General features: G+C 44.3%; 1 protein-coding gene across 1 annotated transcript in view; it reads right to left on the reverse strand.

Annotated features, from left to right (window-relative positions):
- WDR91 (WD repeat domain 91) overlaps nt 1–26,804 on the reverse strand; it is a 1,072,555-nt gene that overhangs the window by 147,534 nt on the left and 898,217 nt on the right. The window contains exon 14 of the mRNA XM_044087550.1: nt 2,552–2,660. Within this exon, the coding sequence (XP_043943485.1) occupies nt 2,552–2,660 (109 nt within the window). The remainder of the gene's footprint in view (nt 1–2,551; nt 2,661–26,804) is intronic.

The following is a 26,804-nucleotide window of genomic DNA, read 5'->3' on the forward strand; positions in this document are numbered from 1 at the left end:
TCTGGGGCCTTATCTGAAGACCTAGCCCTGTATTGTTTGTTAGCAGGGGAGGTAGAAGAGGAAGGCCCAGAAGTAGTAGTCCCTTATCTGTGGAGGAGGAGTTCCCTCTCCATCAATTTGTCATGGCAAGCTTGTATGGCTCTAACACAAAAATAAGCACATGAAGAACATTGTCTATCCAAATGGGCAGTGCCCAGGCAATAAACACAAAGTGCAAGTATCCTGAGGGGGAAATCTGTGCCCCATTCAATACACTTCTTGAAATCTTGAGATTTGGCCATAATAACAAGTAAACAGTATTGAAGAAACACTACTGAAAATACTATAAAATACTACAGGCAAACAGTCTTGACAAAATCCTAAAACACTATAAACACTAGAAAGCATTAACAAACAGGTCTATCTCTTAGGAAAAGGCTCACCGTGAAGACACACTATTGAGTACTAAACAGTATCTTAATGTATATCTAACAGGAATGCTACATTCTACATACTGAGACTAGAGAAACAAGTCTCCTGGTAGAGGAGGAGGAGTGTGGTTGCGGTAAAAAGGGTTTTAAAGTATCTTAAATATGAGAAAACTTTTCTAGAATCAAAGAGTAAGAGAGCCCTCGAGAACACATCTGAAGTCTTTAGGTGGCAAAAGTGACATGAAGTATTAGACTGGAGTTCAGGGAATTATGGGTAGACGTCAGAGTTCTGGAACCGTGGAATTTTCAAATTTGGTGCTGAGGTTGGATCCGACGTCTCATATGTTGAATCAGATGAAAAAAGGCAACATTAGACATCATGTTATGCTCCTACTGGTGTTAATAGAATAGAGATTTTAATTAAGACTATCAAAAGAAGCTACACGTGCACAGAAGTCTGCAAGTCTTTCTTATGCTCAATGTCATTCTACGGTTTGTAAAAGTAAAGTTTTTAGTCTTGTAAAACACAGAACAGTGTTCAAAAAGCTCTATTCAGTACTGTTATCTCAAACAATAAAAGAGTCTAAATGGGAGATCTTGAGCAGTATTTCTCTACCACACCAGTATTTATGGATGTGGTTCCATGCGCATATGTGTGCATGTGTCTATAAGAGAGAGAGAGGAATGGAGAGATACAGGAAGACAAAACATTCCCAATGTAAACATTTTGACAGCAAAGAAACAATCAGATTAAAAATATAACAATTTAATGAAGATCATAGTACCAATGTAAAAAGTAAATACAGTGAAAGGACAGACAGATTGGAAATGCAATGCAGTTGATGCTTAATAGTGTTTAAGAAGAAAGAAACAATGTAGTTTACTAATGCACATTAGTCAAGGGGGAGCATCATGCCACCTGCATCAAAAGTGCTCACAGAGTTGTGTTTGTAGGCAAAGCTCAGTAGTACTGCTGGAGACAAGTTACTGGAAAGCACAGCTCTGCAGAAGAGAAACTCAAAGGCAAGAACTTACTGCCTGAACAATTCTCCCTAACTTAGACTGGTTATTTTTCCCTGGAGAAGGAACACTCACATGATGAGGGGCATGATCAGAGAAAGCAACCCAGGTAATGAGTCAAGAAAATGTGGAATGGGGTGGCCTGCTGGTGTCTAACAAGTCAGCAGGACCACCCATGAAAAACTCCTTTCTTCTCTGACTAGACTAATATTAGTCCTCATCTCGTTATGCATACCTCTGTTCTGCACTTCTGCTTTTTCATAACTCTGTCATTGTTCCCTCAGTATTACTAGCTGTGTCATATCTTGGTATTCAGTTTCCACTTCTACTACCATGACAGCCCTCTTCTCTCCATTTAGCTGATACTGTTCTCTGCCTTGCTCCTTATGTGTTCCTTCATATTCTTGACTCTTCCAATTATCTTCTCAAATTCTTCATTCAACCTCTTTTAGATAATATGCTGCCTTTTTCTAACAGTCCGCTGATTTTTCTTTAAACAAAGATTCACTGCCTTTGAGGCAACATTTATTTCTCTCCATTATTCTATAACAATTTTTTATAAACTTGCTACCTAACATTATCTAAAGCATCACACCGATGTCAGACTGTGTGAGGTCCAGCATTTACTCTGGAGTGATAAGAATTTTCAGCTAATTGGTGGCTACTACTACTTCGGTAGCTACCAACTTCTGCATCACAAATTCTGCCTCAATCCACATTCAATTAACAAGTCTGACTGTTTTCTCCTAGGAGAAGGGGGAGTGCATTCTTAACTGAATGAGGGCATGTCTTCTTTAGAGCACATGGTACAAGTATACCCCTGAATACAGCTGTAAGTTACAGCATAAAATTTGACAGCAATAAGCATATCCACTCACCTGTTTTTTTACAACTTCCACAGCCTTGTTAACTCATGAACTCTCCATGAGACAAAGTCTTACAGGTTGTGTGTGTCAGTAAAATAAACAGACACACGTGTGTGTGTGTGTATATATATATATATATATATGTATATATATATATATATATATATATATATATATATATATATATATATATAAATTTCAAGGTTGAACTTTTAAGGGCTTTTGCAGAACATCATTTTAAAACCTGCTTCTTACCGAACAATCTGATTACACCGTCTGCTGCTCCTGTGACAAGCAAATTGCCGTTGTGGTTAAATGCTAGGCAGTTTACAGCAATAGGACTTGGCTCAAGTGAAAACTGAAGCTAGAAGGAAAAAAATGTACATAATGAAAATGAAAAACAAGTAATTCTAACCAGAAGCACATAGGGCTAATGCCCTAATTAACTAAATTTAATCCAATGGACAAAGCAAACATAAGATAAGCTAGAGGGACAAGTGTTAGATGGAAGAAAGTACATTTGTGTAAGGTAAACTTACCATAACTGTAGATGTTCGAATGATCACTGCTGCAGTAGCCTTAGCTATATGGGTTATAACTTGTCAAGCATATAACAGGCCAGCTTCCAAAGCTTCACGGCACCTTTCATGCACCCAAACTGTCAGGCAACTCTAGCTGAGCTAACTAAAAGAAAAGTTTGGGTGTGAAGCCCTTCAAAGTGTTACTACAGCTGAACAGTATGCTCCCCTGAGACTTTTGAGGATCGACTCTGAGCTTGTGCTTTCCTGTGCAGCTCAGATAAGTTATCTCCGGGGAAAAAAAATATTTTAATTTTATTGATGTTTTATTACTTTTCTCTTCAGAAATGTTATTTTAAATTTAGGAGTGTTGTATTTTAATGGACTGTTTCAAATACTTGTAAATGGACTGCTCGTTTGTTCTGTTAGTTTAAAAGTGGTATAACGTAATTGACAATTTCTGTGGAGAAATTAAGTTTATTTTACTTTTGTATGGCTTTCATAGTGTTTTAAAGTACTTTTTATTGTGTTTTTCTGTCAAAAAAGTAATTGTTGTGGACCAACAGTGTTTACTGACAACTGCTGTTTCTCTTACTTGGAAAAGAGTCTCTATTTTGGCTTGACCACAGAAAAGACTACCAGCCCCATGGTCTGTCCTTCTTCCAGCCACAAAAAGAAAAAAATTAAGTTAGTAGCTTTTGCTACCACAGCAGAGTGGCAGTTTGTCTCAGCCAAAGGTGGGTGACTTTTTTGACAATTTGTTCCATCTTAGACCACTCATCTTTTACCCCAGATCCCTATGGCGTAGCACCTATAACCATTACTGACTGGGGGCTAGCCATGATGTCTGCAGCTGAAGTCCCCTCAGACAGCAAGGGTGAGCCACTCTTGTTGGTCCTGGAAGAGGGACCAGGGAAGGTTTTCCCTGTTGGGTCAGAATGCTGTGCCCATCCCTGTGGAAGCTGCTGCTGCCATTATTAACACGGTTAGCCCCACCCCTGTGGAAGCTGCTGCTGCCATTAGTACCACGGTTAGCCCCATCCCTGTGGAAGCTGCTGCTGCCATTATTAACACGGTTAGCCCCACCCCTGTGGAAGCTGCTGCTGCCATTATTAACACGGTTAGCCCCACCCCTGTGGAAGCTGCTGCTGCCATTATTAACACGGTTAGCCCCACCCCTGTGGAAGCTGCTGCTGCCATTATTAACACGGTTAGCCCCACCCCTGTGGAAGCTGCTGCTGCCATTATTAACACGGTTATCCCCATCCCTGTGGAAGCTGCTGCTGCCATTATTAACACGGTTAGCCCCACCCCTGTGGAAGCTGCTGCTGCCATTATTAACACGGTTAGCCCCATCCCTGTGGAAGCTGCTGCTGCTGCCATTATTAACACGGTTAGCCCCACCCCTGTGGAAGCTGCTGCTGCCATTATTAACACGGTTAGCCCAATTTTTACTGTCAAATAGAAACAGAAAACCAACATCTAGCTACTCCTCCACAAATTTCTTTGGATAGGAGTAGTTTACTGGGTCTGGCTCAGGGTGTAATTCACGCTATTGATCCTTCTTGTAAAGCAGTTTCTGTTAAAACAAAGAGGGATTCCTCTTTTCCTGAAAAGATTCAGAATTCTGAATCTGAACAGGAAGATGCAGGGATGGAAACATTTTTCCCCCCTCACATTTCTGATTCAAACTCAGTGGAGAAATTAATTTCTACTTCTCCCTGTGAGAGGATTCTCTTTCCCTCAGACTATTGCTAGAATGTGCCAGCGTTTTCAATGGGAGAACACTGAGGTTTCGCAGTCCCTCCCTCAGAAAATAATAGCAGTTGTTACAGAAAGATTTTCAGGAACCTACACCCATTTCTCCTGTTAAGTCTGCTTTAGAGGATGTGTGTGTTTCTACCCGCTGCCCCTAAAAATGCACACAGAATATATAAAGTTCCTCAGTCTTTTACACTTTTATACACTATTCCCAAACCTGGCCCAGCAGCTAAAGCTTTAGTTGTTTATCCCACTGCTGCTAAGCACTTAGTTAATTTCAATCCAACCCTTTCTGATTTTGTGTCTTTCGGCTTTTCCCAGTTAGGGGTCGCCACAGCGGAACTCCGGTCTGCTAATGATTGGTAGTTGATTTTTACGTGCCGAGTTACCAGCCCTGATGCACAACCCATTCATGCATGTCTCCATGCAGAAGACGCTCTGAGAATCGAACCGGACAGCGTCTTACTGTGAGGCGACAGGATGGGAAAAGTATTGATAGGTGTGAGGAAAAAGTGCATACGTCTGCAACTTTGAATTTCAGAGCTTTGAATTGCCAGGCTCATACGTTTGCTCTGACAAATTGTGAAAGTATGAGAAATGTTTTATCTGCAGTTTCTTCTTTAGAGGAAAAATCTGCTTTAAATAACAGTTTCTTCTAGTGCACAGGGCACTACTCATTGTTTGCAGTGTGTATGACTCTGATACGTCTTCCAGGGCTATGGTCACTAAAGGGTATCCACATTTTCTATATTTAGATGACTTGCTGTAGTAACTTTTCAATGGTTTATAGACTAGTGAAAGTCTTGTTTGTCCTGCATGGCTGGAACTTATTCACCAGATAACTAAGGGAAGGTCAACAGCTTCATTATCACTAATTTCTTGCAGAAATAAAATGCATCCTTCACACCACTGGCTTTCCTGAAGACAGAAGCAAACTGCAAAGCATTTCAGCACTACATAATACTCTGAGGATTCATGCCAAGACAAAAACAAGGGGGGGGGCAACATTAAAAAGAGAGAAAAAACCCAATAATCTAATGTGCGCCACCTCATTAACTGTACTATAGTATCTCCCTTCTGTACGTCTTTTTAGCAATTTGTCACCTTTTCATGAAACCACAATGAATCTTACAAGAAGTGGAAAGCACCTGCCATTATATCTTTAATCACTGTAGCAAAACCTTCCCTAGATTTAGAATGGACACCCAACTTACAAAACATCATAAAAGTGCATGTGGAAAATGATCATAGTCTCTCACATCCGAAGTGAAGTCACTGTGACAAAAGCAGATGAGAGAGCACCAACCCTAGTCAAACGAGTTCTGAACTGTCTTGAAAGTGGGGTCCTACCAAAAGACTGCAGCATAAATGACTGAAGATCATAACATTGAAAATGAAATCCTGAACGCCAAAATACTGAAACTCAAAGTCTTGAAGTAATGCTGAATGTGTACATGGAAGCAAATACATTTCCAAACCAGGGGGGGGGGGGTATATCCCCCTCACAAAAACACATGATATACAAAGGTCATGTTAAATATTTGCTTTTACCACTTTAAAAATTTGAATTTCTGCTTTCTGTGGCTTTCAGAAGTTTGGTTTATTTATTTATTTCAGAAGTGCTGATTTATCAGCCTGAGCAGAAATAGCAAAATAGAGTAATTATCCACATAACAGAAACATATTTACTAGCTGCATACAAAAACTGTCCAATTCACTTCAAGAGTTATAATATATAACCAAACTGCAGCATAAAGGGTCACCCTCCTTATATCCTTTCCACTGTCAACCTTTACCCTCTATACCTATCCAAGTTCCAACAAATACTGTAATCAAAAATCTAACACATAACCAAATTTGGTAAGAACCTAATTAAGGATGACTGACAAAGATCTCAGCTCTGTTGTGACCTTTTACTAATCCTTTACTATTTTGGGCAAGAAACCCTATTCCACATATAAAGCTACAAATATTACTAAATTTCAAAGTGTTCCAAAAACCTAACTTCCCCCCATAGTGCATCTGTAACTAATTATGTTAAATTTTACTATTAACAGCAAACTCTTAGAATGCAGCGCTTCTCTCTCAAGGTGAATTGGCATCCATGTCCCAAACACATAATAAGCACGCTATGATAAGTGACTCGATCATAATCATCCGTACAGTAAACATTAAAATCTCCCTTGGCTTAATCACATCATACACATGTGGAATGTCTTCTTAAAAAAATAAAGTAAAATAGCCCCTCCAATTCACCCCATCCACACAACCACACCTCACATATTTTACTTGAGCACTCAACCCTATACCCTTCTCAGACAGGCTATAAATCCAGTCCGACGCATACCACCTTTACATTACACAGTTTCCTAATATATTAAATATAACATACTGTAACAGAAGTACAGTTATGTTAGACTTATCATAAAATGTAGATATTTGAGAATTGATTCCTGGAACTTCCTGCTAATGCAGAAGCCTGTGACTGTCCAGACTCCTAGAGTCTTTACATCATCCCCAGCTGATGGATGTCTGATGAATGACATCTGGACATCAGGGTATAACAGGGGCATCCATGAGCACCAGCTTCAGGTCTTTTTGGTCTTGATATACAGTCTGATGCCCGAGGACAATATGACTCTTCCAACTGTCAAAGTCTGAGAGATTTAAGAGGAGGTTCTCAGCAAAGATGAATGACTTTTGCTAGATATGAAGCATATACTATCTCCCTTTGCTGAGACTCAGTGGGAGGGAGAACCAGTGCTGCCTTGGCCAGAAGGGGCTAGGAGTATCATGCTTGGCCTGTCTGATCTCTCTTTTGTCAGTACCCTGGGGATCAAGGGTAATAGACGAAAGGCATACAGAAAGAGGTCTGTCCATTTGAAGTAGAAGGCATCTGGCCTCCATGTCTCTGTCTGTTGGGTTCTGGAGCAGAACCTTTGTAATTGTCTGTTTTGATGACAGGCAAACAATTCTATAATTGGGTACCTTAATTTTTGAGTGAGGTCCAAAAAAATCTCTCTCTTCAGCATCCATTTGTTGGGGTCCAGTAGGTCCCTGTTCAGGGAGTTTGCTATGGCATTATTCTGGTTTGAGATGCGGGATGCTATCAGCATTAGTTACAATTCTTGCACCAAAAGCCCAATCTTTATTGTTAGCGTGCACAGGGGGTAGGAATGAGTACCCTCCACTTGCATATTTATCACAACTGTGGTTTTGTCTGTTCATATCTGCAGTTTTCCCTGTTCAGGCTAGGCTGCTTTGACAAGGTTTTATAGCTAGAAAAACTGCCAGTATTTATTTCTGGGGTCCAGATACCTTGCACCTTCAGGGGCCCTAAGTGTACTCTCCAGGCTATTTCTGAACTCTCAGAGCTGTTGGCTTTGTCTGGCTCTGGTAGAGAGAGGTTTGCCCCTGGGTTCTGCAGGATGGTGTCTTTCCAGCAAAGTAGCTCCTATTTTAGGCAACAGAGAAGAGGCACTAGGGTTTACATGTGATTTTAGGAACTACTGGAGTTGTCTCATGCAGTTTTGCAAGGAAACCATGAAGATGCAAAATACCATGCAGCTCAAGGCAGAGACTGCTTGCCTTAGAAGAAGGTTTTGCAGATAGTTTGTCAAGAAAGAAACCTTGTCTTGGGGTTGGAAGGCCTTTTGCTGTACCAAATCCATCAGTTTGCCAAAAAAGAGGATTTTCTTCTGAGTCTGAAACTGGGAGTTAGTGAGGTTGAGAGTGAGGCCTACCTTCTGAAAGCAGTATGTGGTGACTTGCAACACTATTTGGAGTTCTAGATGGGGCAATTGCCCAGGTGTGGGTAACTGTGCACCCCTTAGATTCTGCAATGGGCAGACATATGGTGAAAACTCTGAGTGGTGGATAAGCCAAATGGTAAAGCACAGGAACTGGTAGTGTAATTCTCCTGCCACAAAGCGTAGATATCTCCTGTGCTCCTTTGCTATGGGGAGGTGAAGGTAGGCATCCTTCATGTCTACGGTAACTACATAGGGCTCCTTGAAAGATCATGGTAAACAGTTTTTGTAGCATTCACATTTTGAATTTGGGAATGTGCAGAAACTTGTTTTAACTGACAAGTCTGGGGACCATGTGCCTTACTTTCTTGGGACTAGGAAGATCACAGAGTAAAACCCTGCACCCTCTTCTCCTGCAGGGAATGGTTGAGTGGAACCTTGTTGCAGAAAAAGAAGTTATGTCTTACCATAACGTTCTATCTGTGTTGTCAATCTTCAGTTATCCTTGACTGTGGGGTCGGTTCTGAATCTCGAAACTGACTCGGCCATTACTCCAGCTCATGCCTTCTAAAAACTCTCAAGTTTAGCTCTACCCAGAATGATTCTCTCCAGATTACCTCAGATCGAGTTTGCGAGTTTGCATAAGATAGTGACAAGACAGGAAATAGCAGATTCTGTGCTCATAAAGAAATAATCCAATCTGCTGGGATAAATTGTGCCATCCCAAATAGAACCAAGACGCTCTCCTCCAAAAAATGAAAGTCAATCTGGTGGTCCCCTGCCATAAACAAACTATACAACAGAAGAAAAAAACTGTTGCAGAAAAGAGGAGAATCCCTGGATGCAAAAAACTCCCTTACCAGCCTCAGTAAGAAGTTGAGATCCCTCATAAAATCTTCCAAAGCTAGTTACGAAAATAAAATTGCCAAAGATTCCAAAGACAACCACAAGGCATTCTATAGTTATGTCAAGAATCTAAATGGCAATGCTCAGATAAGCTCTGAGCTACAACAGAATGGCATTAAATATACTGATCCCAAGGATATTGCCAATATCCTGGCAGATCGATTTAGTGCCAACTTCATTCCCCCTCTCACCCTCTAAAGGGCCCATCTCAATACCTAAAGATTGCCAAATTATTGTAATCACAGCCACACAGGTACAAACCGCACTCTCTAAAGCTAAGAATACAGCATCCATGGGACCAGATGACATCCCGGGCTATGTACTACATGAACTACAAAATGAACTGGCACCTTACCTAAGTGTCATGTTTAATCATAGCCTCACCTCAGGCTTCGTGCCCACTGAGTGGCGCACAGCTACAGTTATCCCACTCCACAAGGGAGGATCCATCTTGGATCCCGGGAACTACCGTTCCATCAGTCTCATGAGCCTGATCTGCAAGGGCATGGAACACATTATTATGGAACTTATAAACAAAGACATTGTCAACCTTCAAACACTGGATCCCACCCAGTTTAGGTTCGTGAAGGGCCGATCTTGCCTTCTGAACCTGATTGACTTCTTCGAATCAGTCTCCAGAGCTGTGGACGAGGGTAAGGCGGTCCACATAGCCTATCTGGACCTCGCAAAGGCCTTAGACACCATCCCCCACTCTGGAATCATAGATAAACTTACTAAGTTGGGCATAAATCCATACGTCACTCGATGGGTTGCCAATTGGCTTACTGACAGAACCTAGACTGTAAAAGTAGCCGACTCCAAATCCAGCTCCAGACAAGTGGAGTACCTCAGGGTTCAGTCCTGGGACCGCTCTTGTTTGGCATCTATTTCTCTGAAGTACAGGCCAACACTAAGGGACTCTGGCTAACAAAGCTCGCAGATGACTGCAAACTGGGAGCCATTACTGAATCCCCAAATGATGTGGATATTCTACAAAAACGCCACAGAGAAACAGATGCTTGGTGCCAGAGCCATGGGCTCAAGCTTAATGCCAAGAAATGTAGTTATCCCCTCTGGGAAAAACCATGTATCCATGAATTACAACATAGGTGGCAGTACACTAAACACCAAAAGTGTGATGAGAGGCTTAGGGACACAGGTGGACAGTGGTATCACCTTCGATAACCACATCGCCACAACAGTCAGGAAATCCTTCTATGTGGCACACCTCATCACTAAGGGCTTTTCATCCAGAAAAAAGGAGGTTATTGCCCCACTGTACTCATCCCTCATTAGACCCATTATAAAGTACAACGCCCCATTTGGTATGTACCTCACAAGACATCTACAACAGCTGGAAAGTCCGCAGAAATACCTCACTAAAAGAATCACAGGCCTAAAGCAGATGCCCTATGCTGACTGTCTAAAAAAACTCCTGCTATATTCTGTGGCATATCATCTACTCAGAGGCGATTTCTGCTCAACATACAAGGCCATGTCAAACCCAGAACTGTTGGACATGCTCCACTTAAAGAAATCCCAATCCCTTTGAGCCACACGCTCCAGGGATCTAAACCTTGTCATCACAATGAACAAAACATGCTGGAGGGATGGGTTCCTGACCCACAGACTCCCCATACTCTGGAATAGGTTGCCCATATGTGTCAAGCACAGCGCCTCCTTGGCCCTTTTCAAAAGGAACCTTGATGATTGGATGGGAGATAGGAAATTCACCTCGGCGATCACGTCAGTCACCCTGCTAGACAGGGGTCCAGGGAAGTAAATATTGTGGGAAGAAATATCCAGGGGAATTGTTATGGCTAGGCCTGTATAGGCCCTAGGGCCGATAGCCTAGTACCAACCTATGAACCTTGCTTATAGCAGTACATGCCTGGAGGTTGCAGTAATGAGATAGTCGTGTAAGTATGGAAATACCCGGAATCCTTGCAATCTGAAGTGAGCTGTGACTACTGCCATGCACTTGATGAAGACCCTGGGGGCTGTGGTGAGGCCAAAAGGCATGCCTCTGAACTGGTAATGACTGGCTTTCAGCCAGAAGCACAGAAATCTTCTGGAGCGTTTGTCTGTTTTTATGTGATAATACGCATCCTGAAGATCTACTGAGCACATCCAATTGTCTTTCCCTAAAAACGGGAGAATAGACTGAACCATGACCATCCGAAATCTGGTATTTTCAATTGACTTGTTCAAAGCACTGAGATCCAAAACTGTTCTCCCGTCCCCCATCACTAAAAAGAATCTTGAGCAAACTCTGGATCCTATCTTGTCTGGTAGGACTGTTTGGATGTCTCTTTTGTCGAGCAGTTTTTGAATTTCTATTACTGCCACATCCCTGTGACTGGGTGGAACATCCAGAACTTTCTTGGGTGTCTTGGATTGGTTGGCAAAGGGAACATGGTAACCTCTGGTTAGGATCCTCTGCACCCAACTGTCTGTTGTTATGGTTAGCCAGGCAGGTAGGTGCAAGGATAGTCGTCCCCTGTCTGCCTCCAGAGGATGGCAATCGGGCCTCTGCTCAGGACTGCTGATAGTAATTTCCACAGAAAGAATCCCTGGAACCCTGATTTTGAAGGCCACCTCTGCCTCTGGCATGGCTCCTTCCATTATAACTCCCCCCTGCCCTGGGAGGAGTTGCTGCCATGTGAGTCCTGGAAAGGCCCTTGGGACTTTTTGAACCATAGCCTTCCACTCCTCTGGTTCCTCAAGTAGGGCTGTTAGGGAGTGGAAAAGAGTAAGCCCACAGCAGAAATTATCTTTCCATTCTTCCCACATCCAGCAAGGCTGTCCAACTTTGGGCCCAAAAAGGGATATTCTGTGAAAAGAAGCATTGATGAAAAAAGACTTGAAAGGCTCCGCAAAGTCACACAAGCACATCCAGGCATGTTGTCTCATAGCTACACCTGAACCCACTGCCCCGGTCACCCCTTCAGCTGTGTGTGCAATGAGCCTCATGGACGAATTACAAATTGAATCGAGGGTCGCCAGCTGGGAAGCTACTTTTGTTGAACTCCCTCAGTTACAGTTCCTGTCAAAGTATCTGATAGCTCCTTTATCAGATCAGCCTGGTGAAATGTGCCATGAAATTGAAGGACCTAAGTGAGAAAGTCAATGAAGTGTATACGTGCTTCCCCAATCTATCCATCATCCTAGACTTCTTGTTAGGAGGATGGATAGTAGGACTTTCATCAGCGAGTTCCTTTTTGGTGGCTGCCGCAACCACATGACTGCTGTGTTGTGAACATTCTTAATGGACCTGGTTTCCAGGAATGGAAGAAAATCGGCAGGGCCTGTATAAGCGCCTTCATCTCCTTCTGACTGATATGCTTGGGTCTTAGATTTGCAGGCCATTGTCCTTGAACTTTCAAACTGCCCATGCATGGGGAGCATCATCTGATGCATCTGTGTGCAGCTCTTGTAGTGGTGCCTGCAGTTTGAAGGGTAGACCCAGGTTTAGTTTTACCTGTGATATCCACCACAATATTTCCTTCACTAGGTAATACAGGAGAGGAACTGTGTGTCCAGGAATGAGAATGTTGGGACCCAGTAGATTTCAGATACCATTTGATCTTTTTTTGTATGGAATCTGACAAAGAGGACCATAGGGATAGTTGCTGCCATGAATCCCTGTGCTTTGAAAATCTCCTTTGTGGTAAAGGACTGAAGAGAGAGAGAGAAAGAAGAGAAAGGTAATAACTGGTTAGGCTCTGCACTTTGTCTGTTGACAGGAAGGCCTACATAAGATTGGCGTTTAGGCTGCATCCCAAGAAAAATATATCTTAGGTTGGCTTCATTCTTGACTTTCTCAAGTTGATTGTGTATTGCAGGGCCTGAAGGAGGGCCATGGTGAACAAGAAGTTATGTACTCACCATAACGTTCAATGTATGTAGTCCATCTTGCCTCACATTCTTACCCGTCGGTTCGGAGCTGAATATCGGCTCTGACTCGGCCAAACTTTTCTAGCTCGAAGTCTTCTATTGGCTGGGCTAAGCAGGTATGCCATTGTGCACTGCTCCATATCCCCAGATCTAGTTTGCTGCGAATACTCATTCATACCCCATGCATACACAACATCCAGGTAAAAAAGAATAAGCTAAAGGTGAAAGGAACTCTGTAAATAGAAACCTAACCTCCAGATCCTCCAGGAAGGGGGAAGGTGGGAGGGTAAGTAAGAATGTGAGGCGAGATGGACTACATACATCGAACATTATGGTGAGTACATAACTTCTTGATGTTATGTAGTCCAATCTCGCCTACATTCTTACCTGTGGGACAGCGTCCCTAGCACCTACATCCTGGGTGGCTCATAGAAAAATACTCCTGAGTACTGTGGAACCAAAGGATGACCTGCCCCTAGATACCACGTCCAATTTGTAATGAGAAGCAAATGTGTGAGGAGAAGCCCAAGTAGCTGCAGCACATATATCATCCATCGACAATCTGGCTTGATAGGCTGTAGATGTAGAAACAGCCCGAGTAGAGTGAGCCTTGACCGGAAATGGTAGGTCTTTTCCTCCTGCGGAGTAGGTGAAAGAGATGCAACTAGATATCCATCTGGATAGGGTGATTTTGGAGACAGGTGACCCAATTCTGTTTTCCGAAAAGGAGATAAATAGTTGATCATACTTTCGGATATCTTTTGTTTGGTGCAGATAGATACGTAACTGTCTGTGTACATCCAACTGATGAAATTTAAATTCTGCCTTGTTTGAAAAATGAGGAAAGAATACAGGCAACTCAATAGATTGATTAAGATTGGATACGGAAGCCACTTTAGAAAGGAAAGAAAGGTTTGGTCTAAGAGAAACCCTGTCCTTATGGAAGATCAAGTATGGAGGTTTGATAGAAAGGGCTTGAATTTCTGAAACTTGCCTGGCTGAAGTGATTGCTATTAAAAAGGCTGTTTTCCAGGTCAAGAATTTCAAATCACAGGTAGATGCAGGCTCGAAAGGTGGTGAAGTGAGGGCTTGTAGAACAAAATTGAGATCCCAGGGCATGACAGGTTCGGAGACCGGAGGATGGAGTAATAGAGTACTCTTCAGGAAAGCCTTACAGAGTCTGTGAGCCATGAGACTAGGCTCATTCGCAACATGAAAATTAGATATCGCTGCCAACTGAACTTTTATGGTAGCTGATGCAGAACCCTGATGGAAAAGCATATACAAAAACTCCAAGACTGAAGCAATTGGGGCTGTGTAAGGATCAATTCCTTGGGTATGCGCCCAAATAGAAAACCTCTTCCATTTGCTAGAATAAATCTTCCTAGTAGAGGGCTTATGAGAGGAAGATAAAATGTGAACTACTTACGGTGAAAACTGGTGAAGCCTAACTAACGAAGGAAGTGGAGTAGCCAGGCTGTCAACCGAAGGGTCATCAGAGAGGGGTGGAACTGTCCAACATGTGTGTCAGTAAACCTGGTTGTGGGTCCAGAATCCAAGGAGTGTCCACAATGTAGGGTTGGAGAAAGGGGAACCAGACTTGACGAGGCCAGTGTGGAGCAATCAGAATCATTCTGCTTCCCAAGGATTGCGCTTCCTGAATCACTTTTGACTGCAAGGAAAACGGAGGGAAAGCATAAAGCAGACCGGAGGGCCAATCGTGAACTAGAGCGTCCCTGGGTGACTCCCCCTGTGGGGGGATCAGCGTGAAGTAGCTGCTGCATTTGGCATTGAGGGGGCTGGCAAAAAGGTCGCAGCAAGGCTGACCCCATCTGCTGAAGATTCGTTCTGCCACTAGAGGATTCAGGGACCACTCGTAGGGCATCAGAATAGCTCTGCTTAGCCTGTCCGCTATCACGTTGGACTTCCCCGGAATGTGCGTTGCCACCAGAAACCGTTGGGAAAATACTGCCCACTGCCGCACTCGCATGGCCTCTCTGCACAGGGGATAAGATCTGGTTCCCCCTTGCTTGTTTAGTTACCACACTACTGACATGTTGTCCGAGTGTACTGCAATCTTCCCTAGAGGCAGAAAGCTCTGAAGTGCCTGCAACGCAAGTAGCACCGCTCTCATCTCTAGGACGCTGATATGCAGATGTATCTCGTGATCTTGCCAAGTGCCTTGGACTGTCCTGCCAAGATAATGCCCCCCCACCCCATCTGGGAGGCATCCGTGGTCACTGTGGCAACTGGGATGGGTGGAACGAAGGGTTTTCCCCTGTCCAAATTGTTGGTGCAAAGCCACCAACTGAGATCCTGTTTGCATCTGTCTGTGAGCAAAATGGGGTGAGAAAGTGGAAATCTTTGGAGAGACCATTGAACAAATAGGAGCCATTGAAGAAGCCTCATGTGCAATCTCGCTAGAGGGACCAACATAATAGTTGCTGCCATGGTCCCCAGGAGTTGAAGAACCCATCTTGCCTTTGCTTTCCTCAGGGGCATCAGGTTGTGTTATCTGTTGCTGTAAGACTCTGATCCTTTCCTGCGGTAAAAATGCTCACATTCGAACGGTGTCTAAGTCTGCGCCTATAAAGGTGACACGCTGTGAGAACAACAAGGCAGTTTTTTTCCAATTTAGTGTTATGCCCAACTGTTGACATAGAGCGATGGTAGCGTCCCTGGTTTGATAGTTTAGTAGATGCCTGCTGGGGGCCGTAAGGAGCCAGTCGTCCAGATACGGAAACACTTGGAATCCCTGACGTCTCAAGTGAGCAGTCACCACCACCATATATTTGGTGAACACCCTGGGGGCTGTGGTGAGACCAAAGGGCAGGGCTCGAAACTGGAAATGACTGGCTCCCAGCCGGAAGCGTAGGTGACTCCTGGATGCCCTGTCCATTTTGACATGGTAGTAAGCATCCTTGAGGTTGATGGAGCACATCCATACCTCCTCTCCCAACAATGGGAGAATCGATTGTAGTGTGACCATACAGAAAGTACAGTTTTGTACCTACCATAAATGTAGATGTTCGAGTGTAGACACTGCTGCAGTCATTACACTTGGGTTATCCTGCCGTCAGGCGGTTCCCCAGTCGGCCTGAGTTCCAAAGTCTTGGTCCGGCGTCGGTTGCTGTCGCCTCCTCCCTGACGTCAGAGCGGCAGGGGTATAAAAGATGCAGCCGACGCCATTTTCTTCAGTTTTTCTTGCCCCAGATGTCAGGTGCCCCCAGATAGGTAGGCAATTTATATTGCTAATAAAACATACATAAGAAAAGCAAACAACAACTTTCAGTTACCAGCAAATACTCCCCATAGGTAGTAAAGGGTAGAAGACATGGGTACGTACCAGCAAGTAAGAGGGGAAGGAGGGAGGGTAACCTGGACTGCAGCAGTGTCTACACTTGAACATCTACATTTATGGTAGGTACAAAACTGTACTATGTTCATCGTGTTACATTGCTGCAGTCATTACACTTGGGTAGAATCCCAAAGCTGAGGTAGGCATTAGGGGTGGCTATTAGGCCCTGCAGCACTGCAGTGGCGAAGCCAGCTCTGGATTTAGAGTACAGAGGCAGATGGTAATGCTTGGTGAAGGTATGCACAGAACTCCATGTTGCTGCTTCCAAAATATCCTTGGTAGGTACTCCTCTGAGGTAGGCAGTTGAAGTGGCTGTTGCCCTAGTGGAGTGAGATCTAATGCTGCTAGGTACAGGTTTCCCATGGTGTGTATAGCAAAAACATATACAATGTCCTATCCATTTTGAAAGAGTCTGTTTAGAAATGGCTTTTCCCTGTGCTCCCGCAGCATATGCTACCAATAATTGCTCAGATTTTCTGAAATCTTTGGTTTTGTCCAAGTAGAAGTGTAACTGCCTATGAATGTCCAAAGAATGCAGTAGTCTCTCCCCTTTATTCTGTGGTTTTGGATAAAAAGTTGGCAAGTGAATAGTTTGGTTTAGAGCCACACTTGATATCACCTTTGGCATAAACGTAGGGTTAGTTCTTAAAGACACCCTGTCCTGGTGGAAAATGAGGAAGGTTCCACTGCCATTAGTGCCTGTAATTCTGAAACTCTTCGTGCTGATGTTATTGCCAGGAGCAGAGCAGTTTTCCTAGGGATATATTTTAATTCTGCTGTGCTAGCTGGCTCAAAAGGAGGTATAGATAATTTTTCCAAAACAGTTGAGGTCCCAAGTTGGAGTAGGTGCTCTACGGGGCGATCTTATGTTTTTATCCCCTCTGAGGTACTGTTTTAGCAAAGGATTAGAGAAAATTGGTGGATCTGTGCTGTAATGAGCAGAGATGGCAGAGGCGTGGATCTTGATGGATGAAAAAGAGAGGCCTTTGTCCAGCATCTCAGTTAAATACTGTAGTTATCTGAGGAATGTCTGGGACAAGAGGGTCAAGGTTGTGAGCCTGGTTCCTGGCACAGAATCTCTTCCATTTATCCAAATAGGCTTTCCTGGTACTAGGCCTTCTGGCCTCCAGAATGACATCCATAACAACTTTGAAGAGAGGCATTGCTTGCTTTACTAAGGAATCTTCCATGCAGCTAGGTTTAAGGTCTTTAGCTGGCTGTGGAGTATCTGATTGTTGTGCTGAGTCAGCAGATGTGGGATTTGAGGCAAAATCCAGGGTGGTCCTTGTGCTAAATTCTTTAAGATTTGGTACCAGCGTTGTCGTGGCCAATCTGGTGCAATCAGGATCATCTTTGGCTCTTCTTGTTTGGCTTTTATGAGTACCTTTGGAAGGAGAGGTAGTGGTGGGAAAGCGTATACTTGTAGGTTTTTCCAGCTGAATGAGAGGGCATCCACTTTCCATGCTTGCGGATGGTAACTCCTTGTGTAGAATTTCTGTAGCTGGTAGTTTATTGGGGATGCAAACAGATCTATGTCCGGGCTCCACCATTTCTGTGTTATCATTCTGAATATTTGTGGATTCAATTCCCATTCGTGGGGATCCATGATGTTTCTGCTTAAGTCGTCTGTCAGTGTGTTTTTCTCTCCTGGCAGGAATTGTGCTTGCAGATGAACTTGATAGTTTAGAGCTGTGTTCCACAAGGTCATGGCCTGTCTGCAGAGGAGGTAGGAGTGAGTGCCCCCTTGCTTGTTTATGTACCACATAACTGTGGTGTTGTCTGTCTTTAGTAGTAGTTGTCCTGGATGCAGCAGGTCCTTGAAAGCTATAAGGGCATTTTGTACAGCTAGCATCTCTTTTTGATTGATGTGAAGATGCCTTTGTTCTGTGGGCCACTTGCCCTGAATACATTTTCCTGCCATGTGTGCTCCCCAGGCGTAATCCGATGCATCTGTTGTCAGTGTTTGCCTGGCTGTGGGTTGATTAAAAGGCTGTCCCTTGTTGAGGTGACAAGCTTGAGCCCACCATCGAAACTCCTGTTGAAGGCAATGAATTAGTGGTATAACTGTTTCCAAACTTTGACAGTGTTGAGACCATACACTCTCTGGGTACCACTGTAGTTTCCTCATATGCAGTCTGGCATATGGAATTAGTAGTATGCAAGATGCCGTGTAACCCAAGGCCTCAGAATTTTTCTTGCAGGGAGTTGGGTCTTTGTTGCCATCAATTGAAAGTATTGAGTCAATTGTCCTTGCTTGTCTGGCGTGAGATAAGCCATCTGGGCCGTTGTGTTCAAGCTGGCACCCAGGATTATTATCTCTTGTGAGGGCACAAGTTTTGATTTCTTTTCATTTACTGTGTACCTCAGGCAACTTAGTAACTTTTTTACAAATGCCAGATGCTTTAGAAAAATGTCCTTGCTCTCTGCTTGAATCAGGCAGTCATCCAGGTACGGATAAATTTGAATTCCTTTCTGTCTGCAAAATGCAATTACTGGTGCCAGGCACTTTGTGAAGACCCTGGGCGCAGTAGAAAAGGGCAGTGCAGAGAATTGATAGTGCATTGAACCAGCCATGAATCTGAGGTATCTTCTGCAATTTTGTCTGATAGGGACATGCAGGTCATGCAGGTATGCCTCCTTGAGGTCCAAGGTCACGAGCCAAGCTTTCTTGCCCAGCAGGGGAAGAAGCTGCTGTACTGTCAACATTTTGAATTTTGGAACATCCAGGTAAGTGTTTAGAGAAGAAAGATCCAGAATGGGCCTCCAGGCTTCGTCTTTTCTGGGCACCAGAAAGAGTCTTGAGTAAAATCCTTGTCCTTGTTCCTGTGGTGGTACCTTTTGAATAGCTTTCATGTCTATGAGTGCTGTAATTTGTTTTTGAGCCTCTGCCCATTGATTTTGTGGCAAATCTGGCATTCCTTTTAACCTTGGCAGAGTGTGAAAGTGGAATCTGTAACCTTGAGATACAATGTTAAGAACCCATTTGTCTTTGGTGATCATTTGCCAGTTGTGATAGAAAAGTGCCAGTTTTCCTCCCAAGGGGGCTGCCAAGAGAGAGCTGTTTGGCAGCTGTAGTGGGAAGTCATTGGGGCTGCTTTTTATATGGTTGGGGCCTGTCTTCCCCTTCTTTCTGGCCTGGTGCACCCCATTGTCGAGGTCTGTAAGGACCTTGTGGTTGACCTCTACCTCTTGGACGTCTGTATCTGCCCCTTTGAGGTCTGTCTATAAGTGGAAAGGACCAACTCTTTGTTGGCCAATTTCTGCTAAATCGAGGAGGCTGAACCTGTAAGAAGTCCTTCACCGTTTGCATAGATTTTGCCTAATCCCCCATTTTCTTTAATACCTCTTCTGCCTTAACTCCAAATAGCACATCCTGCTGCAAAGGTGCATCCAATAATTTTGCTTTAACATGATCTGGTAACGTATGTTCTTTTAACCAAGCATGCCTTCTAATGACAGAGCCTGTAACTGCTGCTCTACAGGAGGCCTCTAAAGAATCAAAACCACATTGCAAAGTAGGTTTTCCCACTTGTTCAGCAGCATGCAGTAAATCCTGCATTTCTTTAATATTAGGAGGATCTGAATCTGGAAGCATTTTTTGTTTCAACTGGGACATCAGAAATTGCTGATATTTTAACATATGAAACTGGCAATTTAAGGCTCTCATTGCTAAGGCTGCAGACGTATATACTTTCTTTCCCCATCTGTCTAATGCTCTGGCATCTCTGTCCGAGGGAACTGGATTCTTCGCTGATGAGGCCTTAACTCCTTTGGGTCCCTGAAAAATAGTTTCAGGGTCAGCAACAGGGCTTTTATACAGAAATTTGTGCGAGTCAGGGACTCTGTAGTATCTGTCAAGTTTAACTGGGGCTGGAGGTAAGGAATCAGGATTTAAGCTGGATTCAGTATACACATCATCCACAATGGCGGAATAGCTAGGGGTCTGTGTTGAGGTAATAAAAGGAGGTCTCTGAGCCTTTTCTTGGATTGAGTAATCCTGGCCTTCCCCAATGGAAATGCCCCCTCATGGTATGTAAGGTTTCCCCAAAAGAGTAGTCCTCAGGCGGAGAGGCTCATGGAAATGATCCCTCAGCATCAGAATCCTCATAAGGGGGTAAAGAATATCCTAGGTCTGAGGATGAATCTGAAGAAATGGACACCTGGTTGGATGAGTCATAGTCTGCATCCTGTCTAGGCCTTTTATCAGAAGGGGGATGGGAACCCCTGATCAGAGTGATTAGGTCTTCGGCCATTTTGAGCATTTGTTTCTTAGGCATAGAGGCCTGTCCTGGCGAATGCTGCATTTGTTTCTTTGTTTTTAAAGGAGTCTTAGACTTAGCAGAGGGTTTAATGCTTAACTGAGTAGGTCTGAAGACACCCTCTGAAACTGCGGGTTGCTCAGCTACTTCGGATCCCTCTGTAGGGTTAGTCTCGGTAGTCTGAAAAACTTGGGCATCCGAAGGCCCAGCCATCTCCACGTGGGAGTCGGAGGTGGCCTGTGGTTCTGCAGAAGCGGTCGTCAGGGGCTGCGAAGGCACCTCGCTGAAAATCGGAGAACCGGCGACTGGCCTAGAAGAGGCTTCATCGTCAGTTTTGGGCCTCGGATGCCTGTCCTTATCTTTGCACTTTTTATGCATACCGATCGTCAGACGTTCCGACAGCATGGTGTAATTGAATTTTCTGCCAAAATAATGTCGGGCAAAATCAAACAGACGTTTAATAGTGCGCTTGTTAAACCTAGCACAAAACCGACAACCAGTGACGTCGTGGTCTGGGCCTAGGCATGGATACAATAGGAATGGAAATCCTTATGAGGTATTTGCTTCCCACAAGAAATACAATTATTAACTTTTACTGACATCGGTCTGAGGCAAGAAAAACTTTCCCTAACGGGGTACTTAGCTTTGTAGAAGACTTCGGTTCTGGTTTCGGAATGAAAATCTCAGGAGATGGCCGACCAGCACTTGCGAACTGCTTTTGCTTCGGGCACCGTGCGGCAAGAAAGACTGAAGAAAATGGCGTTGGCTGCATCTTTTATACCCTGCCGCACTGATGTCAGGGAGGAGGCGACAGCAACTGACGCCGGACCAAGACTTTGGAACTCAGGCTGACTGGGGAACCGCCTGAAGGCAGGATAACCCAAGTGTAATGACTGCAGCAGTGTAACACAATGAACATCTTGGACTTCTGTACATAGTTGTTCAGTCAGCTGAGATTTAATATGGGCCTCAGGTCCCCTGTTCTTTTCGGCACCAAAAAGAATCTTGAGTAAGTCCCTAATCTGACTTGGTCTGAGGGGACACACTAGATGGCTCCTTTTCCTACCAGCTTTGAAACCACTGAAGTTGCTTGATCCCTTTGACTGGGTGGAACGTCCGGGATTTTTCTGACTGAAGGGGGGTCTGACGTAAACGGGATGACATAACCTCCGGAAATTATTCGTAATACCCATCGTTCCTGGGTGATGCTTTTCCAGGCTTCCAGATATAACGAAATCCGACCCCCGACTGGCTCCGGATAAGCACAGCTGGGCACTTCCCTCAGGAATGAGAGTAGGGGGAGCCGCGAAAGGAATTGCGGTCTCCCGAATTGTGGGGGCCCCCTCTGCCTCTAGGGCAGCATCTCCCTGAATAACCCCCTTCTCTACCTCTGGCGGGGGACTCACCTTGTGCAGCAGGAAAATCCTCTGTGATTTTTTGAACCACAACTTCCCACCCCACTGGGCCTTGGGGTAAGGCCTTACAAACAAAACTGATTTATATATAAAAAACCTAGCCACACCCGCTCTACAATAAACTACTAGTATCTCTACCTAAATCATATAATAAGCTGGGAGATTCATTATTACTTGCAAACCTAATAGGTAAAAAATCAACTCCAACTCTCAAAATAAAAAATCAAAACTCAACTCTTTTCAAAACAAAACAAAAACAAAACAAAATGGAATGGATATGTCCGTGTCCATGTCCGTGGTGCAATCCACCTAGTTCATCCTCTCACTACCCCTTTACCCCCCCTTCCCTTAGCTCCTTAGAGTTAGCCCTCAGTTTGAGAGTCATTATCCAAGAACCAGGCTTTTACCATCCAATTTTTTTTTTCTTACTGTAACTTGTTTGTGTGTTACTAGTACTGTTTTATGTGTTTAATATAGTAGTATATAGTATCTTTAGTAGTTGATTTTTATAGTATTTTTTTTTTCTTTTGATTGTGTTTTTTACCTTGTATTTTTACTTTATGTATTTTTTTTTTTATTATTTACTTTTGATTGGCCTTTCTTTTGTTGGATGCCTGAACCGGAGTCCTCTCCCGGCCTCTAGCCCGGATAACAAAATGTAAAATAATCAAAAATAAATAGAGGGAAGGGAAAAACGGACCCCTACGGCAGACAGGGTCTTTCCCTCTTGTTCGCACCTGGTGAGGGTGTCTTTCACTTTGGTTCCAAACAAAAAAGAACCATCAAAGGGGGCGTCAGTGAAAGAAAACCTGAAGGCCTCCGCAAAGTGACAAAGGCACAACCAGGCTTGCCTTCTAAGGGCGACTCCTGAGCTTGCTGCCCTACTCGTTCCATCGGCTGCATATGAGATGAGTCGCATGGAGGAGTTGACTATGGAATTGAGGGTAGACACCTGGGCATTAACCGTCTGGGCCACTGCCTCAGGAATGTTCCCCGCAAGAGTATCTCCTAACTCCTTGAGGAGATCTCTCTGGAGCAGAGTGAAATGAGACAGATAGTTCAGCGACCGTAAGGTAAAGGTTGCTGACGAGACGCTTCCCGTACTGGTCCATGGTCCTAGACTCCTTGTTAGGAGGATGGATGGAGGAAGAAGACTCTGCTGCTTCCTTCTGAGTGGCCGCCTCCACCACCATGGCATCCACAGGGACTCCTTTGGACAGAAACTCCTTACCCAGGGGAGCAGAAAGAAACTTGTTGGGACGCCTGGGTACAGGCTCCACAGAATCAGGGTTTTCCCACACCTTTCGACAAATTAAATCTAGGAGCTCGTCGAAGGGTGGGGACACCCAGGAGGCGGAGGGCTGAGCACCAAAGGCCTTAAGGAAGACAGACTCCTCCTCGAAGGGAGCTTTGGACGGCCAGTCACCTCTTTGTTTCAGTATCTCCAGGATGTCGGGGAAGGAAACATCATCAGAGGATGACTTGGGGGACCGCTCCGATTCCTCGAGGTCAGTATCAGAGGTGAGAGACTCATCCTGGGAGTCTATGTGCTTCCTCTTGCACGTTTTCTTTCTAGGGGGCTCCTCAGGCACGAACTCTGAAGGGCCCTCAGAAACTTGGGGACCACTCGTGGGGGTATTCCTAGGCCTTGGTGCTCCGGTGTCTACAGATAGGAGGTGATCAGAGGCTCTCACCGGAGTGGTGGGGGAAAGAATGACCGACCCGCATGATGTAGTTGATGATCTGGGCAGCGTAGTCTGCATGGCCTCAAAGGCAGCCCCCCCCCCCCCGAGTCCGAGGACCGGCCAGCCTCCAAAACTAAGACAGGAATCGGGGTCCCTCAAGCCGAGGCACCAAGCAGAAGACTCGAAACCGAAATATGTCCCGAGATGACCCCCTCGGGCCTGACTGAAGAATCTTGAGTCCCGAACCCCGTGGACGGAGCCGATGGGGACGGAGCCAACGTCGGTACCGATAGGCCCGGGGGGGGGGGGGCCATCAGACCCGACCTAGGAACATCACACGGCATGGAACACTCTGGCTCCGAAAACAGAGATGCGCTCAGAGGAGGAATGATCGAAAAAGGGGTCAGGATGGGCTCCGGAGCCAACTGGGCCGGAGCCGAAAACAATTTTGCCAAAACCGGTGACTGGAGGAGCCTCTGCACCACCCTATCAACATCCAGATCAGAAAGGGTCCTGGAGGATTTGGAGGAAAGGGAGGGAGATCGAGATCTCCTCTCAGGTGAAACTGGTCTAAGACTGGGCGATCGGCTCCGAAGAGGTTCCAGTATAATTGGAGCCGACGCCGTTTCCATCAACATCAACACTTCCTGCGGCCCTGAGGACAGTGGAGCCGAGGAGGTCGAAGCAAGTTTTGTGACATTCTCCAGTGGCTCTGAAGAAACTGAAGGAGCCGGAGATCTCTTTATAGATTTTGAGGACTTAGGTTTGGCACTGGGAGAAGAATCCATGGCCTCTTCGAAAGGGTTTCAAGAGTCCCTTTAAAATCAACTTATTCTTTCTTTCTTGGAGCACTCTGGGACTAAAAGCATGGCAGAAGCTGCAGGACTCCTGCAGACGGATGGCGCCCAGGCAATAAACACAAATTGAGTGCCCATCGGTGATGTGCACTCTTAGTGCACTTTTTAAAACCTGAAGGTTTGTGCTCTTTGGAATCCTTGGACATTTTCCAACAAGCAATCACAAAAAAACAACACAGCACTAGTCACTGTCTGACAAGAAAGAACCCAGACATATAACACCACAAAAAGCGGGAACAAGTTCGTAAACTGCACAGCACACACACAAACCCCAGAAGGAACACACACTGAAACAAAAAAGGCCAAAAACCTCTAACTAAAACGGTTTTCTGACCACAAATAGCAAGGGGAAACCGACACTAAAACCTCTAACTTAAACGGTTTTAGCGCGAACAACACAGGACAAGAGGACTAGGTCCTCTAACTGAAACGGGCCTAGCTGAAAAGAACAGTTAGCGGGATACCACAAACCACAAACACACTACCTAAACCAAAACAACACTAAATACACACTAGCTATGAAAATAGCTTTTTGTTTGTAAGAAGTTTTCTCAAATAACAAGAAAAAAAGGTACTTAGCCACAGCCAAGAGCGAGACCACGTCCGAGCTACACAAGCGGCAAATGACATCTGGGGATACGGAGCAGTGCACCATGGGATACCAGCTTAGCCCCAGCCAATAGAAGAATCGAGCTAGAAAAGTTTGGCCGAGTCGGAGCCAATATTCGGCTCCGAACCCATGGGTATGTAGGCGAGATTGGACTACATAACATCCTGAATTTATTCAAGAGTGTCCGCTGAGAAGGAGGCCATATAAACAAGTCATGCAAATAAGGGAATATCTGGATTCCTTGATCCCTATAGTAAGCTATTACTGAGGGGAGGCATGTTGTGAAGACTCGGATCCAAACACTAGAAAGGTTTGACGAAGAATGAATGGAAGCAGGGTTTGCAGGGACAAGATCTTGAAATATGGAACAAACAGAAAAGTGTTGAGGGAGGGGAGATCCAGAACTGGGTTTTTGTAGAGAAATTTTAAGTCCTTAGGTACCTTGTAACACCTGTCTAGCCTTTCTGGTTGAGGTGGCTTGGAGTCTGCTGTAGTGGAAATAAATGTAAAAGCATCCAGGAAAGCCTCCAAAATCACAGGTACAGGAGAAGTTGCAGGGGTGCATACTTGTAAGAGTTTACAGTATCTCTGCTGAACTTCAGAAATCTTTTTAGATTCCCATATAACATGCTGATAAATTCAACAAAAACTAAGCATATGAGATTTGTGAGACATAAATTGAAAGGTGAATATTTACTGTAGCACACAGTTATTGAAACATTTAAGGACCTGGGTATACGGGTAGATTCAGCCACGAGTTTTTCTAATCATATCAACCAATTGGTTAATGATAGTTAGACAGTGAAACTACCCAATTTGCTTCTTCTCTCTCAGCTCCAGATCATTCATTCTATACTAAATCAACCTTACTACTGCCCTAGCCTATCCTCCTTTATATCTCACTGTTCTCCCACCAGACTACTCCGCAGCTCTGACCAAGACATACTATGTTATCCATAAACATAGGACTAAAATGGGTGGCAACCTATATAGCTATCATCCTTCCATAGCATGGAACAAGCTTCTACATAAAATTAGATTAATAAATCAACAAAAATTCAAAGCAGCTGCCAACGAATACTTAAAAACAATCTGGTCCTGCCTCTGTACTCATACACCACAAACTGTATCCAACCATAAACTAATCTTTTAACCACTACCCTAAATTTTAACCTCTACTCCCTTTTGCTTTAGCACATCTGTTCCAACTGGCCTGTACTCCACACCCTCGGATTTAACAAAATAGGATCTCGGCTCTGCAAAAATACTTGCTAGTTGACCGATCTTATCAAAACCTTTCACTGTGTGTATCCTTTTTCCAATGGATGAAGAAATCTGTTCAACTTGTCCCAGCTAGACTTTTGGAAACGGGCTTTACTTGCTAGGTTGTTCTTAGCTTTAGGCCTCAATAAACTAGAACTGATAGGCAATGTTTTTCTGGTTTGCCTAGACAGAGGTCTCTGAGCAGGTGAGCCAAGTATATCGTTATGGAG

The sequence above is a fragment of the Protopterus annectens genome, chromosome 11.part0 (assembly GCF_019279795.1).
Source record: "Protopterus annectens isolate FY-2018-M chromosome 11.part0, PAN1.0, whole genome shotgun sequence".
Lineage (NCBI taxonomy): Eukaryota > Metazoa > Chordata > Ceratodontiformes > Protopteridae > Protopterus > Protopterus annectens.